Here is a 17,355-nt window from a genome sequence, read left to right as displayed (position 1 = left end):
CCTTCCTCACGATGATATTTGACATTCAATTCCAATGGAGTATCTTACGGAGGAGGAATTTTGAAGACCAGCCAAACAAATCAGATCCTGAATATATTTGTATTCGTCTAGAATCATGGTGAAGCAATATTATGAACTTCCAAACCCAAAAAGTAAGAGTACCAAGATCTTTCACATGAAATGAATCTTTAAGTTGTTGGAGGATAGTGATTAGTGAATAATTAGTTCCTAGGATAATAATGTCATCTACATACACCAAAAGAAGAACACAACCTGTAGATTTTTCTGAAGAAACAAAGATAAGTCAAAGTTGCTTTGCTCAAAAGAAAATTGTAGCAAAGTAGACCGAAACCTATCAAACCAAGATCTTGAAGCTTGTTTTAATCCATATAAATACAGCTTGAACTTGCATACATCTAATGTAGGTGATGAGAACAACCCAGGTGGAGGTTTCATATAAATATCTTCTTTAGATCACCATGGAGAAAATCATTTTTGACATTCATTTGATAAAGAGACTAGTTTTGTGAAGGAGCAATGACAATAATAGTTCACACCATAGTCATTTTGGCTACGTGTGCAAAAGTATCCTCATAGTCCACCCATACTCTTGTATGTTACCAAGAACAACCAATCGAGCTTTCTACCGATCAAGAGTTCCATCAGAATGAAGTTTGATTGAATAAACCCATTTACATCCCATAGGGCAGATATTTGAAGGACATGAAAAAATATCCTATGTATCATTTTCTCTAAGAGACAAAAGTTCTTCCTCGATTGCTTTCTTCCAATATTCATGCTTGGAAGCTTGTGAGTAACATAATGGAACATATATCTTTGATACAATAGGAAAATCCATGCCAATTAGGAGTATGAGATACTCTGGTAGATCACCGAGTAGGCTCAAGAGGACCAAATCTTGAAGAATTCTTAGATTCTAGTTATAGTACTGTTTTATGCGGCGGATCATTGTCGAGATAGGATAAGGTTGGACGACGCTGTTCATACACAAATCCAGGTTTCAACCTCTTAAAAGAAGATGATAGACAAAAGATGAATCTACAATCATATGAATGAAATACTGATTCTAAAAAAAACATTTCTAGAAATATGAAATTTGTGAGAACATGGATCGTAAAAAATAAAACCTTTTTGTGAAGTACTATAACCCATAAAAGCTCATTTAGTAAACTGTACAAAAATTTTATCGCTCTACAAAGGAGGCAAATGCACAAAACAAACACAACCAAATGTATCAAAATCACCATCGTTAGGATTTTGTTGATAAAAATGAAAATATGGAGACTCAAGATTTAGCTTTTTAGATGGAAATTTATTAATTAAATAGATAGTAGTAGAAAAAGATTCCACCCAATATTTGATGGTACATAGGACTCAATCAACAAAGTATGAGTGACAACAAAAAGATGACGATTTTTTCGTTCAACAACTCTACTTTGTTGTGGTGTATATAAGAAAGAGTGTTGTGAGACAATTCCTTTGTCAGGAAAGAATATTTTGAATTCACAAGCAGAATAAGATCTTAATAATTTGATGTATGTAGAAAATTGAGTCTCAATGCAAGCCAAAAATGTCTTGGACCAGGAAAATACCTTCGATTTGGATTGAAGAAAATAAACCCATGTAAATCGACTACTATCATCTATGAATGCCACAAAGTATTTGAAATGATCATGAGAAATAATTGGATAAGTGTCCCAAATATCACTATTAATAACATCAAGACACTTTGTAGCACAACTATCAAAATTAGGAAAAGAAAGAGTTTTACTTTTTCTTAATTTATAAGTAGAAAAATCAATGGAAGCAAATGAAAAATGTTTTTTATTTCCCAATAAACCATAATTTGATAAATGATACAACACAACAGAATTTGAATGTCCTAGACGCTTATACCATACCTCAGTCTTAGTAGTAGTAGAAGTACAAGCAAAGGATAAAACATGAGGAATGGAAAAATGTATAGGAAACAATCGTCCAACTTTAGGCCCCTATACGATTATTATCCTTGACACTTGATCCTGCACAATACAATCGTTACGAGAAAAATTCACATCACAATTTTTACCAATAAATTTTCCAACTGAAATAAGACTAGTTGAGAGCTTTGGTGAAACAAAAACATTCTTAAAAGTTGGAGTAATGTCTCCAACCTTGGTAATGGGTAAATTACTACCATTTACAATGTGTATTTGTGATGGACCTTGATAGTTACAAACATTTTTAGGATGCTTGTTGAGTTGGTCATATGAGTTGAAGAACCTGAATCAACAAACCAAAATTCAGATGTAACATCATTACCTTGTAATCCCAATCTGAAAAGTCTAACACGATCATTTGTTGTACCATTTCAGGAGTAATAACTTGTCTTGAAGATGAGTTATCATTAGTGGAACCATTAATCCTAACTTGGAAGGCATTGAACCTACGATTTTGAGGGCGGTGGGACACTCTTTGTTAATGTGTCTTTGATGTTTACAATAATTACGAAACTTCTTGCTACAATTGCTAGAAATAGGACCATATTGCTTGCAACTGTAGCATTGAGTTCTACTCATATTCCAGCCATTTCCTTTACCTTAAGCAACAAATGCTACAGTCACATCATTTTCTTTCTTCAAAGCATTTTGTCTGACAAGAGGTTTCTCTTCATGAAGTAGTTCCCTAAAGCAAATATCAGAAGAGGGAGACGGGTCACGATTCATCAAGTTAGAGCGAACACTCTCAAAGTACGAGCATAATTTCAAAAATTGATCTCATTTGCTTCAGTCATGTACTGTCTGAATCACTAATAAAGATTCAGTAGGTATTTTGGCATACACAATATCTATAAATTCAGCCCATATGTTTTGAAATCCAGAAAAATAATTCTGAACATAAAGACCTCCTTGAGAGTAATTAGCAATTTTATACTCTAAATAAAAGCGTCTTGCACTATTATCTTGGTTGTAAACCTTTTGTTAGTAACTGTACATGGCCTTAGCTATCTTGTACGACCTAAGATTAAGAAAGTTCAGAGGTTTAATTGACCCTAAAGCATCTTTAATTTTCCGTTCACCAGATTTATTGCATCAGTAGGAGCAGGATCGCTTCCATCTATATACACACAATAGTTCTTTGCCAGTGACAAATAAGTGAAATTGAAACTTCCAAGAAGAATAATTTTTTCTGTGAAACGAACACGGAAGGATTCAAAATGATGTGAATTCATGTTTTTGATAGCTATGAAAACTACAAAGACTCAAAAAAGCAACTAGAATGACCAAGAAAAAAATTGGTAGGGCTGATTGTCGATGAACAGTCAACCAAAAACAAAGATTTTCCAAAAAGTATTTTGGAAGGATCCACAGACGAATCAAGGAAACAAGACATTCAAGAGAAGGCTCTGATACCATGTCAATTTTTAGATTAATGCCTCTCAAACTGAGAGAGTATTTCAATTATATAAAGAGAATAAAGATTACACATCCCTAGAGATCTATTATTACTATTCCTAAAGACAATTTATTCTATACCTACAAATATGGTATTCAACCCCTCTAAATCTTTTTTGCTATACCTCCAAATCAGCTATTCTATCACAATATTTTTTCCTTTGATTTTATAGGAAATGTATATGATCATGATAATTTATATCATTATATAATTACATTAATATGTACAATAATTTAGCTATATATCATGCTAACAAGGTCAACTTCAAATGGACATGCCCCTAAAATAGTAAAATTTAGATTACCTTTGACTTATCGAATTAAAAGTCAACAATTATTCTTTCCAATTTCACTTAACGCTTGTCAACCCGACTGTTTAGTAAAAAGTTATTTGCATTTTACTAGAGAGATGTCAAATTGATTGTGTGCTCTGCGTGCATGGTAGCGTGGGCATTCCACGCTAGGCTATTTTTCTAGGAGCTTATAGCATGGTGAACCACGCCAAACAAATTTTTGAGAGTCTAGATTTTTAAATTCTCTATTATTAAGTTAAGACGGTGTGTCATTATAGAATTCATCTTGGACGACCTAGGGCTTATTTTCTCTCAAATTCTCTCATATCGTGCATCTTTGATACCGAGGTATGTTAATCTCATGTATCTAAATTGGTCCCAAAAAAATCAACCTCTAATCACGAATTCTTAATAATATTCTAACATCGAATCTTTTTCTCATAAATAGCAAAAACAAGAACTCATCCTAAAGTTTAAGAGGAGACGTTTAAGGTTCCTCCTCAAACTTAGAGTTTCAATTCGAGTGAATCAAGGTACGTTATGTTAGGTTGTGGATCCTGATCAATATTTGATGTACTGTCATATATTAATGTTCTCACAGTTCAATACCAAATTTTAGGCTGTACTATTTATTTTCCATTTATTCTCTATAACCCAAAAATACTCTAAATAATTAATATATATACCCCACCGCCGTGGAAGTTTACTCACGGGGTGTTACCACGAAATATTGATTTCTCTCTTTCTCTCTCTAGATCTCTCATCTCTCTCTCTCTAAAGTTGTTGTGTTCTTCATTCATCAAGTGTGAGTGTGTGGATTCTATCCTAACACGTTAAACAATCATACATCGAAATTTCAGATTTCAAGGTTCAACTTGGGTTTTCAACTTGGGTTTCAAACCCAAGGCTTAGTACATTCGAGGGTTCTACTTGCTTTCTTCGCATGAATTATTGATTTTGTTGTATCTATTTTAGTATATTAATTTATTGGACGATTCTTAATCATTGATCATGCTTATTTCACCCCATGAACTATGTTTAGTTATGAATTTTATGAAAGCCTTGATATTGTTGGGTTTTAAAAGGTGTCAATGAAAAATGACGAGTTGCAACTTTTATGAAGAGTTGCAACTTTTTATGCAGAGTTACGGCTTTTATGAAAAGTTTTGACTTTTAAAAAAAGTTGCTATTTTTATTAAAATTTCTGACTTTTATGAAAGGTGACGACATTTCTCAAAGATTATGACTTTTCCAAAGGTTTGTGACCTTTATGGTAAGGCATAATAAGAACCTTTTCGCAATACCCTTTGTTTTCTATAAATTAAGAGATTTTCTCTCATTTCAAATAGAATTTTTGGAATTCTTCTACTAATTCTAAATCTAGTATGCTATGGTACTTTACTACTGTTGAGTGGCTCGCTAACACCAGTGTTTGAGTATCAATACACTGCTAATTGAGATCATTCTATCTTGGATCTAACAACCCTAAAAATGGATAAGATAAGAAATTCTTAATATGTCAAGAATGCCTATAATTAGACCAGGGTTCACACGGATTGATGCACGTAGAATTAGACCTCGGAACCTTTGCTACATCCAAGCCAACTAACTTGGGGAGTTAGTTGATCTTGAAAAGGTTGGGTCCAACCATGTAAGGCTCTCGAATATGAAGATTTACTCGAAGGAGTCTTTACCGGACTTAAAAAGAGGAAATCTTAGGTTTATAGGGTCTACGGGTAAAATGGTCTTTTCCTGGTTAAGGGTAGCATCGTAATTACCCTAAATATGTAATTAATTATTTAATTAATAAGGTGGATGGGCAATTTGGGGAGAGATCCGAAATTGGGCTCTTGAAGTGAAGTCTTGCTCCACCCAAGTTCGAACCTAGGTGGAAGCAATGAATTAAAGTGATTTTTATTTAAGCTATTGAATTAATGTAATAAGTTAATAATTATTATTCATTAGATTATTTAAAATTAAATAAAAATCAGATTTTTATTAAAAAAACAAAAACCTTATTGACTAAGTCCCAAAACTAGACTCGTAAGCCTCCTACAACTCCCACTCTCTCACGTTTATCTCTCCACTCTCACGCTCAATATCTCATCTTCTTTCTCATGTATTCTTTCTGCTAAAATAATAGGCAAGAGAAGAAAAATAAAGCAAGTTCTTCACACTTGAATAGCTCACATGAAATTACAAGAAAACGAACGTTAATCGCACACTAGGCTAAGGGAGGTTGTCATTCGAGTGGAGTTGACATTGAGTAGGCTTAGAAGTGATCTTGTGTGAAGTTTTTGGGTAAAAAGTAAAGTTTTAACGTCATAAAGTTATGGGTTCTTTTCTCTCTTGATCCCTTTCCCAAGAGACCCATTAAGGTTCAGATTACACAGTCCGAAAACTAGGATAGTTCCCCTTGCATGCCCCGTCACTAGCTCCCAATGAATCGTAGGATGGGCCTGATTGATGGTAGATTTAGGTGTATGTTATATTTTCGTGATGAATATGATTATGTTTGTGTACTTGAAATCGTATGAAAGACAACCATGTGTTTGAAATTATGTGCAAGTGTGTGTGTGCAAACATGTTACAGTGACTAAGGTCCTCGGGTTAAGGCTCCTAATTTGGTAATGTTATGATTGTTATTTTACGTGCATAAACCTATATAAATCGTGATGTTCATTAAAAATGAAAGTATGGATGATTTGAGTACCAATCTTTTGGCTAAACGATTTTATAAAAAATGCACCCCAAAATGTATTAAATGTTCTATGAATTTACCTAAGAGTTCAAGTGAAAGTGTTGGTGAAAATGAGATGAAAAATAATTAAATTTCCAGCTAACTTACAAGTTTTGTTTAGGCTAAATAATGATGAATAAATCTGGAAATTATTCGAATGTAAAGGGATGAGGCCACAAGATTCGAACCCGTGACTTTACCCGTATAATGCCTTAAACATGTGAAAAGGGAAATGGGTTCAAGGGGAATGGATCTTGAGTGGGCTGTGTGAAAGTAAAGTACAAAAATTAATAAAAATAAAATGGGAGGCGTGGGAATTGAACCCACGACCTCCAGCCAGCGAGTGGAAGTAAGGGAAAAATAAAAGAAAAAGAAATGTGAGGCGTGGGAATCGAACCTACGATCTCAAGGATGGGAAGGAGAGTAAAGGAGAAAGGAAAATATCAAAAAGAAAAGAAATGTGAGGCGTGGGAACTGAACCCACAACCTCAAGGCAGTGAAGGGAGTTAAGCGAAAAATGCAGATAAAAAGAATTGTGAGGCGTGGGAATTGAACCCACGACCTCTAGGCAGTAGCTGTGAAATAAAAGGAAAATAAAGAGAGGCTGTGGGGGTTTGATCCCACAACCTCATGGTCTATGCGAATTGTACAAGGAGAATTAAATGAAAAAAATAAAATGGCCTGTGGAAGTTCAATCCCAAAACTTCTCTTCCAAGTAGGAGGAGATTTCAAGAAGATAAATAAAGAAGGAATGTTGATATTGGGGTTCGATTTAGGGTCCCAATGTCATGTGGATGAAAAATAAAATCAATGAAAAATGTAAGTGTTTTCCAAGGGATTCGAACTTGGGTTTCCTTTCCCTAATTACATATTGATACATAAGTCATACGTGAATTAAATGTTCATGAATAATGCCACCTAATTAGATCGAAATTGAGATCTTGGCATACATAGAAGATGAATAAGTCTTGTACTACATAATCTTAGGAAGATATGAGTCACTTAATGAGCTATGAAAGAAGCCTCATGTATTGTATGTATAGACCCATAAGTCTAGCATACGTTTAAAAATAAGTGAACCTAAGATGTATGTAATGAAATGATGAAAACCTAGAAAGGTTAATTAAGAGCGTGAAAGACATAAATGGCCAAGTGCATTGGCATATGATAAAATGAACATTCACGTAAAAAATGGGCTAGTAATTATGAATAGAAAATGTGCCAATGTTAATGAATGTGCTGACAACATGATATGAGGCTAATGTAAAAGATGAGAACAATCTCAAATGAGCCTAAGTAAATGTTACCAAAACGTACTCACCTATGGGAGTGTAAAGTTAATGAAGAGACTAGTCTGTATGAAAACTCTAATGAAAGTATTGAGATTAACACACTTAATACTAATGATGAGTTGAATGTAATGGAACTTATACAGAGCACCGATAGACTAGCTATGAGCGGTAATGCCTTCTTTCGAAAAGGGCAGAGGTTCATGTAACTCTCATGAGATGAGACTGTTCGGCATGCCGGGTATGAGTTTCCTTATTTCTCCTATTCTTTGAACATATACTGCCAATATAAGGATCTGACGGGGTTAAATTCCCATGTACTCTAACATGTTTTGGGTAACTTTGGCCAGTGATTCCACCTCTTTTTTGTCTGGGGGAGACACTAGATTTCATCATGCTCACATGATCAATGTCGGTTAAAGTTAAAGTTCCCCATGAATTAATGAGGCCAGCCTCAAATGATACACATAATAAATGAGTGATACAAAGGGTGTTAGGGTAGGATAATCAAGAGGTGAGCTAGACTTAGTAATGACACTAGGTCATTCTTGCTCATTGTGGTGTTTACACTTGCCTATGAATGAAATGCAATGAAGTATGTATGAATGAATGAAGCAGACTCTGTGTTTTCTAAAGAAGGCTTTGTAGTTGAGCTCCAATATGTTGAGCCCTCATTTTTCGTGAAGTCTTGATGTAAAGTTCATGATTTCAAGGTCTTATGGCATATGAACGAATATTATGAAAAATGTTGTGTGCTATATGTAATATATTATGTGCTATGTGCTAGATGTTATGTGCTGTGGGCAATATGATTAGTATGATGATGCATGTTATTCTCATGGCATGACTTTCCTAATCCAAATTTAGAAAGCTCACTAAATTTCCTAATCCTAATTTGGTAAGTCCACTGACTTGACTTTCCATAATCATGTTGTTAGGAAAGAGCTGTTCTTAATCATGCATGTCCTTGGTGTGTGCTTGCATATACCCATACTTAGTAAAAGTGTGTACTAATCTCATAAAACTCTACAATTTTAGGTGTAGGCACAAGTGGACGCTAGAGCTACACGTTGACGCTAAGACTAATTGTACGTGGAGCATTCATCCGGACTTGGTAGGCCCTCATGCTTTTAAGGATTCTTGCCCATTATATTCTTGCTTGGTTATAGGATTGAGCTAGTCGAGTATGTTCCACTAGCGTTTCTTTTCGCTTTTGTTCATACATTGTATTGGTGCCAGTTTGTCAAGTATACATTTAATGCTATATTAAACTATTTCTTTCATTTGATGATATTAATGTTAGATAAGTCTACTTCTTGAAAAACCTAAAGGGTCAAGGTAAGCGTATCAAGAGAAAATGAGCAAACCTTATGCCCGGCTAATTGAATGGAGTTCCCGGCTTTAAAGAATCAAGTTCAAGTAAAATTTTTTTAAATAAATGATTGGCTACAAAGGGATTTTTTTGGTGAACGTGTCACAAGCTTACTCCTATTATTTTTTTTGTAAAAGTTTTTGTAAAAACGAATAATTAAATTCTATTTTCTCTCCTATTTACTACGGCGACGAAGAATCAAATTATCACTATATTTATTCCTTTTTCTACTTCTTCTTCCAAGTGCAGGATAACCCCAAGGTGCTGTGGGTTTTTTTCTACCAATTGGGGCTCTCCCTTCACTTCAGTAACCCAGGATGATCCGACCCCTTCGACGCTTTTTTCGCTGTATACCCCCTCCATCATTCGGAGGTGGATTAGAGTGGAAGTCTCACCTATCAAGGAAGTATGACAAATATAGTTTATCCCTGCGGGGAGGACCTCAGCTCTGTACGCATATAAGTACAGTCTACCTCTATTTAGCTCTACTGACTTTCGTATACCTATACCAGGAACCCGAGCCTACCTCTTCTGGTTGATCGAAGCAATGATATCTGGAAATGTATAGATAGAAGTAAGAAGTGCACCTGGACTATAGAGCTCCTCACCCACTAAAAAGAGAAGAGGCCGGGGAGGATCGATACACTTCGTTGTCCATGGGATTTTTGAACTTTCAATATATAGAAAAGAAATAGAAAAAGACTCCCCCAGGGCCTACCCCCCAACCTAGAGTATCTAGGTGGGGAAGTAAAATCAATCCTTGTTCATACATAGGCTTCTCGGGTACGAAATGGGCAGGCAGGCGCAAACTAAGGCTCAGAACAGAAAACTCGTGCAATCTAAAGAAGAAAGAAAAGAGTCAATCTAATGTATCGAATCCATTCGTAATTAGAGGAGGGGCTTTCGTAGACTAGAAACGACATCTGTTATGTCAATGACACCAAAGGGATATTAAATGAATGGAATTGGGCTCTTAAAGTAGAAAAATAGGAGTTATAGTAGTTTCAGCTATTCGATTCGAATGAGTTCCCTCACTCCCTTTCCTTACTACGATATGCCCCAAAAAAAGAAAAAGAAAGTGCAACATATCAAAGAGAGATGACACTAATTATCAGTGACCTCCTACATAACATATGCGAGCCTTACATGGACGATTTGGTAGTCTTTTCAAAAGAAAGAACCGACCACATCGAAAATTTATGCAAGGTCTTCGAAAGGTTAAGAAAACATCAATTAAAGATGAACCCAAAAAAATGATGGTTGATGGTGAACAATTATGAATCTAATAGAATGATTAGTATGTACGTTATGAAAAAAAAGTTTCACATTTTCCGCTAAAATTAACCTAGACGAAGTAAGAATAAAGTAAGTAGGCATGTCTGTGACCTTTGAGAGGTCAACGACACCATTGGGGTCTAGACTCTGATCGTGAAAAAGTTGGTATTAGAGACTGGTAGTTCACATCAACCACATTGAGTAGTTTCTAAGTCATGGTAGTGAAATGCACCACTATCCTAAATTAGAGACTAGATGATGCGTAGGAAAATTTCCCTTCATATGATCCTCTCGTGCTTTTCCTAATGTCTAATTTCTTGGTGTTATGAGAGTGTATACCATCAATTCTTATTGTTTTCAGAGAATGAATACTAGGTGGAACATTGGTCAGAGGAGAAGAGGTGCAACTACTAGGGGCAATCAGGTTCCACCCCAGGCTCCAGCTGAGGGAGTGGCTATGCCAGTTAACCCTGCTGGGTTGACTGATGCGGAGGTGCGGACATCTCTGGCTTAAATAGCACAAGCCATCACTATGCAGGACAAGGCTATGACTACCCAACTGGCAGGATGTTCTGAGGGAGAACCCACCGGTTCGTAGCATGGCTGATAGGTTGAGAGATTTTATGAGGATGAATCCTCCTATTTTAACAGGGTCTAAGACTTCAGAGGACCCCCAGGAGTTTATGGATGAGGTGCATAAGTTTTTAGTGGCTATGGGGGCCACATATATTAAGAAGGCTGAGCTGGCTTCCTATCAGCTCAAGAATGTTTTACAGACTTGGTGCAAGATGTGGCAGGATAGCCGAGCTTTGGGCGGAGTTCCGGTCACTTGCAAGCTGTTTAAGGCAGTCTTCCTGGATAGATTCTTTCCTAGGGAGATGAGGGAGGCAAAGTTTAAGGAGTTAATTAACCTTAAGTAGGGATCAATGACAGTCAGGGAGTATTCCCTGAAGTTTGTTAAACTATCCAGGTATGCTACTTCCCTTGTATCTAACAGTAGGGATGAGATAAGCAGGTTCCTCACATGAATCAACGGAGATCTGGAGAAGGAGTGTCAGTATGTGATGCTCCATGACAACATGGACCTCTCCAGGTTGATGGTGCATGTCCAGCAGGTAGAGGACAAATGTAAAAAGAGGGGCATTTGTGATGCTAGGAGGCCTAAGCCTCAATATCAGGCAAGTCACAACCATGGAGGACACAGAAACAATTTTGGCATCCGTGAGCAGCCCAGGTACAAGAAGGGGCAACAGAGTTTTGGGAACTCTAATTCTCAGAGGAATAAAACACCTAGAGGAGGCATACTTGAGCCTAAGAAGGGCAACGGAGGTGAGATGAAGATTACCAAAAAGAATTGTGCTAAGTGTGGCCATGCTTACATTGGAGAGCGATGACAGAGTACTAATGCCTACTTGAATTGAGGTAAGAGTGGGCACATGGTTAGAGGCTGCCCACAGAACAGAGGTCAGGATGGAGGTAATGCTCAGCCTAGGCCAAATCCACAGGGTGCAGAAATAATCGAGCCCTTTAAGAGGAACATAATCTATGCCCTAAAGGGTAGGGAGGAGCAGGAGAAGTCCGCTAATGTGGTCACAGGTATGCTGAAAGTATTCTCAACTTCTGTTTATGCTTTAATTAATATAGGGTCTACACTTTCCTTTGTAACTCCTTTGCTTGCTCTTACTTTTGAGATATTTTCTAAAGTTCTGCATGATCTTATAGTGGTTAGTACACCTTTAGGAGAAAATGTAAGAACTGATAGAGTATACAAGGATTGCCTAATATTTTTAAGTGGTAAGACTATGTGCGCAGACCTGGTTGAGTTACCCATGCATGATTTTGATGTTATTCTTGGTATGGACTGGCTTCACAATTGTTATGCTTGTTTGGATTATCGTAGTAGAGTGGTGAGATTTTGTTTCCCTAATGAAGAGGAGATAGTTTGGGAGGGGTACAACTTGAGCCGTCCTAATCCCTTGATTTCGAAACTTAATGCCATTAAAATGATGTCCAAGGGGTTATTATGTCATATTGTTAGTGTTAATGATTTAGATCATGACATTCATTCCATAGACTCAGTGCATGTAGTGAATGAGTTCCTAGATGTAGTTCTTGATGATTTTCCTGGAGTTCCTCCCCCTCGAGAGATTGACTTTAGTATCGACTTAGAACCCAATACTAAACCGATTTTGATTCCTCCCTACAGAATGGCTCCAACTGAACTCAAAGAGTTGAAGCTGCAATTAAAAGATCTCACTGATAAGGGTGTCATTCAGCCGAGCATATCCCCTTGGAGCTCTCCAGTGTTGCTTGTGAAAAAGAAGGATGGAACTCTTAGAATGTGTATCGATTATCAGCAGCTCAACAAAGTCACTATTAAGAACAAGTACCCACTTCCCAGAATAGATGACTTGTTTGATCAACTCCAAGGATCTAGCTTCTTTTTGAAAATTGACTTTCATTCAGGGTACCATCTGCTCAGGTTTAGGGATGGAGATATCCCAAAGATAGCCTTCCGTACCCGCTATGGTCACTATAAGTTCTTAGTTATGTCGTTTGGTCTCACGAATGCAACCTGCTGCATTTATGCATCTTATGAACAGGGTCTTCCGTGAGTACCTTGACTCTTTTGTCATAATATTCATTGATGACATTCTCATCTACTCTAAGACCAATGAACAACATGAACAACATTTGAGACTAACCTTGAAGGTACTTAGACAACATAAACCGTATGCCAAATTCATGTAGTGTGAATTCTAGCTGAGATCAGTGACCTTCTTGGGTCATGTTGTGTCCGACCAAGGTGTAAAGGTGGACCCTAGGAAGACTGAGGCTGTTTAGAATTGGCCAAAACCCCTTACTCCACAGATATCCGTAGCTTCTTGGAATTTGTTGGTTACTACCGCAGGTTCGTGGATGGATTTTCTTCCATTGCTGCCCTACTGACAGCTTTGACGAAGAAGAAAGCCAAGTTTGAGTGGACGAAGACTTGTGAGAAGAGTTTCCATGAGCTCAAGGACAGACTCACTTCAGCCCCGGTGCTTACTTTTCCTAAGTGTGGTGAGAGTTACACTGTATATTGTGATGCTTCTAGGTTGGTTTGGGTTGTGTTCTTATGCAGGGTGGTAAGGTGATAGCTTACGTGTCTTAGTAACTCAAGGTTCATGAGAAAAATTATCCCACTCATGACCTGGAGTTGGCAGCTGTGGTGTTTGCATTGAAGCTTTGGAGGCACTACTTGTATGGTGTGTATGTGGATGTGTTCACAGACCAGAAAAGTCTCCAATACGTGTTCACATAAAGGGAGTTGAATCTATGTCAGCGGACATAGTTGGATCTGTTGAAGGACTATGACATGAATGTTCACTACCATCCAGGCAAGGATAATGTTGTAGCTGATGCTTTGAGCAGTATGAGCATGAGATGTATAGCCCATGTTGAGGATGAGACGAAGGAGTTGGTAAAAGATGTACACAGACTGGCCAGACTGGGTGTGCGATTGGTTGACTCTACTAGTGGGGGTGTTTCAGTTCATCCTAGTTCTGAATCATCCTTGGTAGTTGAAGTCAAGAAGGGTCAGCATCTCGATCCTGTGTTGATGCATCTTTAGGACTTAGTTTGATAAAGATGAATGAGTCTTTTTCTTTGGGAGGTGACGACATACTTAGGTATCAAGACAGGCTGTGTGTACCAGATGTGGATGATTTGCGGATTAGGATTATTACAGAGGCCCAAGGTTCCAAATATGTTCCATGCATCCAGGTTCCTCTAAGATGTATCATAATCTTAAGCAGATTTATTGGTGGGATGGCATGAAGAAGGACATTGCAGAATATGTGGCCAAGTGTCGTAATCGTCAACAGGTTAAGGCAGAACATCTTAAGCCTGGCGGTCTTACTCAGATTTTTGAGATTTCGACTTGGAAGTGGGTTGGTCTTCTGAGGACTAGGAGACAACACGACCACATATGGGTTATTGTGGACAGGATGACTAAGTCTGTCCACTTTTAACCCTATAAAGTCTACTTACAGAGCCGAGGATTATGCCAGACTCTACATTGATAAGATTGTGATATGGAATGGGATTTCTTTATCTATCATTTCAGATTGAGGAGATCAGTTTACTTCACATTTTTGGAAATCTTACCAGAAGAGCTTGGGAACGCAGGTAAAGCTTAGTACTGCCTTTCATCCTCAGACTAATAGGCAGGCAGAGCGCACCATCAAACATTGGAAGATATGTGAAGAGCGTGTGTGATTGATTTCAGGGGTAGCTGGGACGACCATCTGCCTTTGATAGAGTTCTCGTATAATAATAGCTGTCACTCCAGCATTTGGATGGCACCGTTTGAGGCACTGTATGGTAGGAGGTGTAGATCGCTAATTGGGTGGTTAGAGGTTGGAGAGTCATCCATTTTGGGTGCAGAGATCATTCATGAGGCCTTAGAGAAGGTCTGAGTGATTAGGGACAGGTTGGCTACTGCTTCAAGTTGGTAAAAGTCATATGCAGATAACAGAAAATGGCCCTTATAGTTTGATGTTAGTGACCAGGTCTATCTGAAGATATCACCTATGAAGGGGGTGATGAGGTTTGGCAGGAAGGGAAAGTTGATTACGAGGTATGTTTGGCCATACGTGATCCTACAGCGTGTGGGTGAGGTGGCCTATGAGTTGGCATTACCAGTGGATCTAGCTGTTGTCCATCCAGTCTTTCATGTATCCATGTTAAAGAAGTGCTAAGGTGATCCAGCATCGATTCTACCTGTTAAGATCTTAGACCGACAGATCAAGTGGCCGAGGAACAAGGATGTTGCCACAATGAAGGTATTATGGAAAAATCATCTTGTTGAAGGTGTTACATGGGAGGCTGAGGCCGATATGAGATCCTGCTACCCTCATCTTATCAGCTCTTGAGGTTAGGCTTCCTACTCTTAAATCTAAGTTTCCTTATCTCTCCATTTTTGTTGGTATAGATTGACTGTGCATAGTGATCATGTTATGATTTGATTGTCATTACGCTAGATAGTAGTAGTGTAATTCAGGGACGAATGTTCCTGGGGGGGGGATAATGTAACAACCTTAAAAATGGATAAGATAAGAAATGTTTAATGTGTCAAGAATTCCTATGATTAGACCAGGGTTCACACAGATTGATGCGCATAGAACCAGACATCGAAACCCTTTGTATATCCAAGTCAACTATCTTTGGGAGTTAGTTGAGCTTGTAAAAGTTGGGTATAACCATGTAGGGCTCTCGAATACGAAGATTTACTCGAAGGGTCTTTACCAAACTTAAAAAGAGGAAATCTTAGGTTTGAAGGGTCGAGGGGTAAAATGGTCTTTTTGTAACTAAGGTTAGTATCATAATTACCCTAAATATGTAATCAATTATTTAATTAATAAAGTGGAGGGGCAATTTGGGAAGAGAGGACCGAAATTGGGCTCTTGAAGTGAAGTCTTGCTCCATCGGGGTTCGAACCTAGGTGGAAGCAATGAATTAAAGTGATTTTTATTTAAGCTATTGAATTAATGTAATTAATTAATAATTATTATTCATTAGCTTATTTAATCAGATTTTTATTAAATAAACAAAAACCTTATTGACTAAGTCCTAAGACTAGAATCTTAAGCCTCCTACAACTCCCACTCTCTCATGTTTATCTCTCTACTCTCATTCTCAATCTCTTCTTCTTTATCACCTATTCTCTATGACAAAATAAGAGGGAAGAGAAGAAAAATAAAGCAAGTTCTTCACACTTGAATAACTCACACAAAATCACAAGAAAACAAACGTTAATCGCATAATAGACTAAGGGAGGTTGTCATTCAAGTGGAGTTGACATTGAGGAGGCTTACACGTGATCTTGGGTGATGTTTTGGGAAACAAGTCAAGGGTTTAACGTCAAAAAGGTATGGTTTCTCTTCTGTCTTGGTACCTTTCCCAAGAGACCCCTTAAGGTTCAAATTATACAGTCCGAAAGTAAGGATTGTTCCCCTTGGATGCCCCTGTCACTAGCTCCCAATGAATCATAGGTTGGGTATGATTTCTGGTAGATTTAGGTGTATGTTATGTTTTCACGATGAATATGATTATGTTTGCGTACTTGAAATCGTATGAAAGACAACCGTGTTTGAAATTATGTGCAAGTGTGTGTGTGCAAGCATGTTACTGTGACTAAGGTCCTCGGATTAAGGCTCCAAATTTGGTAATATTATGGTTGTTATTTTACGGGCATAAACTTATATAAATCGTGATGTTCATTAAAAATGAATGTACGGATGATTTGAGTACGAATATTTTGTCTAAACGATTTTATAATAAATACACCCCAAAATGTATTAAATGTTCTATGAATTTCCCTAAGAGTTCAATTGAAAGTGTTGGTGAAAATGAGATGAAAAATGATTAAATTTCCAGCAAACCTACAAATATGGTTTAGGCTAAATAATGATGAATAAATCTTGAAATTATTCGAGTGTAAAGGGATGAGGCCACCAGGATTCGAACATGTGACCTAACCCGTATAATGCTTTAAAAACGTGAAAAGGGAAATGGGGTCAAGGGGAGTTGATCTTGGGTGGGCTGGCTTAAATTGAAGTACAAAAATTAATACAAATAAGATGGGAGGCGTGGGAATCGAACCCACGACCTCCAGTCAGCAAGCTGAAGTAAGGGAAAAATAAAAGAAAAAGAAATGTGAGGTGTGGGAAGCGAACCCACGACCTCAAGGCTGGGAAGGACAGTAAAGGAGAAGTGAGAAAAATAAAAGAATAGAAATGTGAGGCGTTGGAAGTGAACCCACGACCTCAAGGCAGTGAAGGGAGTTAAGGGAAGTGAAGATAAAAAGAATTGTGAGGCGTGGGAATTGAACCCACAATATATAGGCAGTAGCTGCGAAATAAAAGAAAAATAAAGAGAGGCTGTGGGG

The 17,355-nt window shown here is 37.5% G+C and overlaps 1 protein-coding gene across 1 annotated transcript; it reads left to right on the top strand.

Moving 5' to 3' along the window:
* Positions 1–11,860: 11,860 nt before the first annotated feature.
* On the top strand, positions 11,861–15,166 carry LOC138338585 (uncharacterized). The gene is made up of 10 exons (XM_069289562.1): positions 11,861–12,020; positions 12,069–12,375; positions 12,631–13,035; positions 13,336–13,465; positions 13,549–13,557; positions 13,774–13,983; positions 14,222–14,356; positions 14,533–14,594; positions 14,695–14,878; positions 14,960–15,166. Exons 1-10 carry the CDS (start codon positions 11,861–11,863, stop codon positions 15,164–15,166), a joined length of 1,809 nt encoding a protein of 602 aa, XP_069145663.1.
* Positions 15,167–17,355: the final 2,189 nt, after the last annotated feature.

This window comes from Solanum lycopersicum, chromosome 9, assembly GCF_036512215.1.
Source record: "Solanum lycopersicum chromosome 9, SLM_r2.1".
Lineage (NCBI taxonomy): Eukaryota > Viridiplantae > Streptophyta > Magnoliopsida > Solanales > Solanaceae > Solanum > Solanum lycopersicum.
The sequence above is the reverse complement of the archived record's forward strand: the minus strand, read 5'-3'. Positions and strand labels throughout refer to the sequence as shown.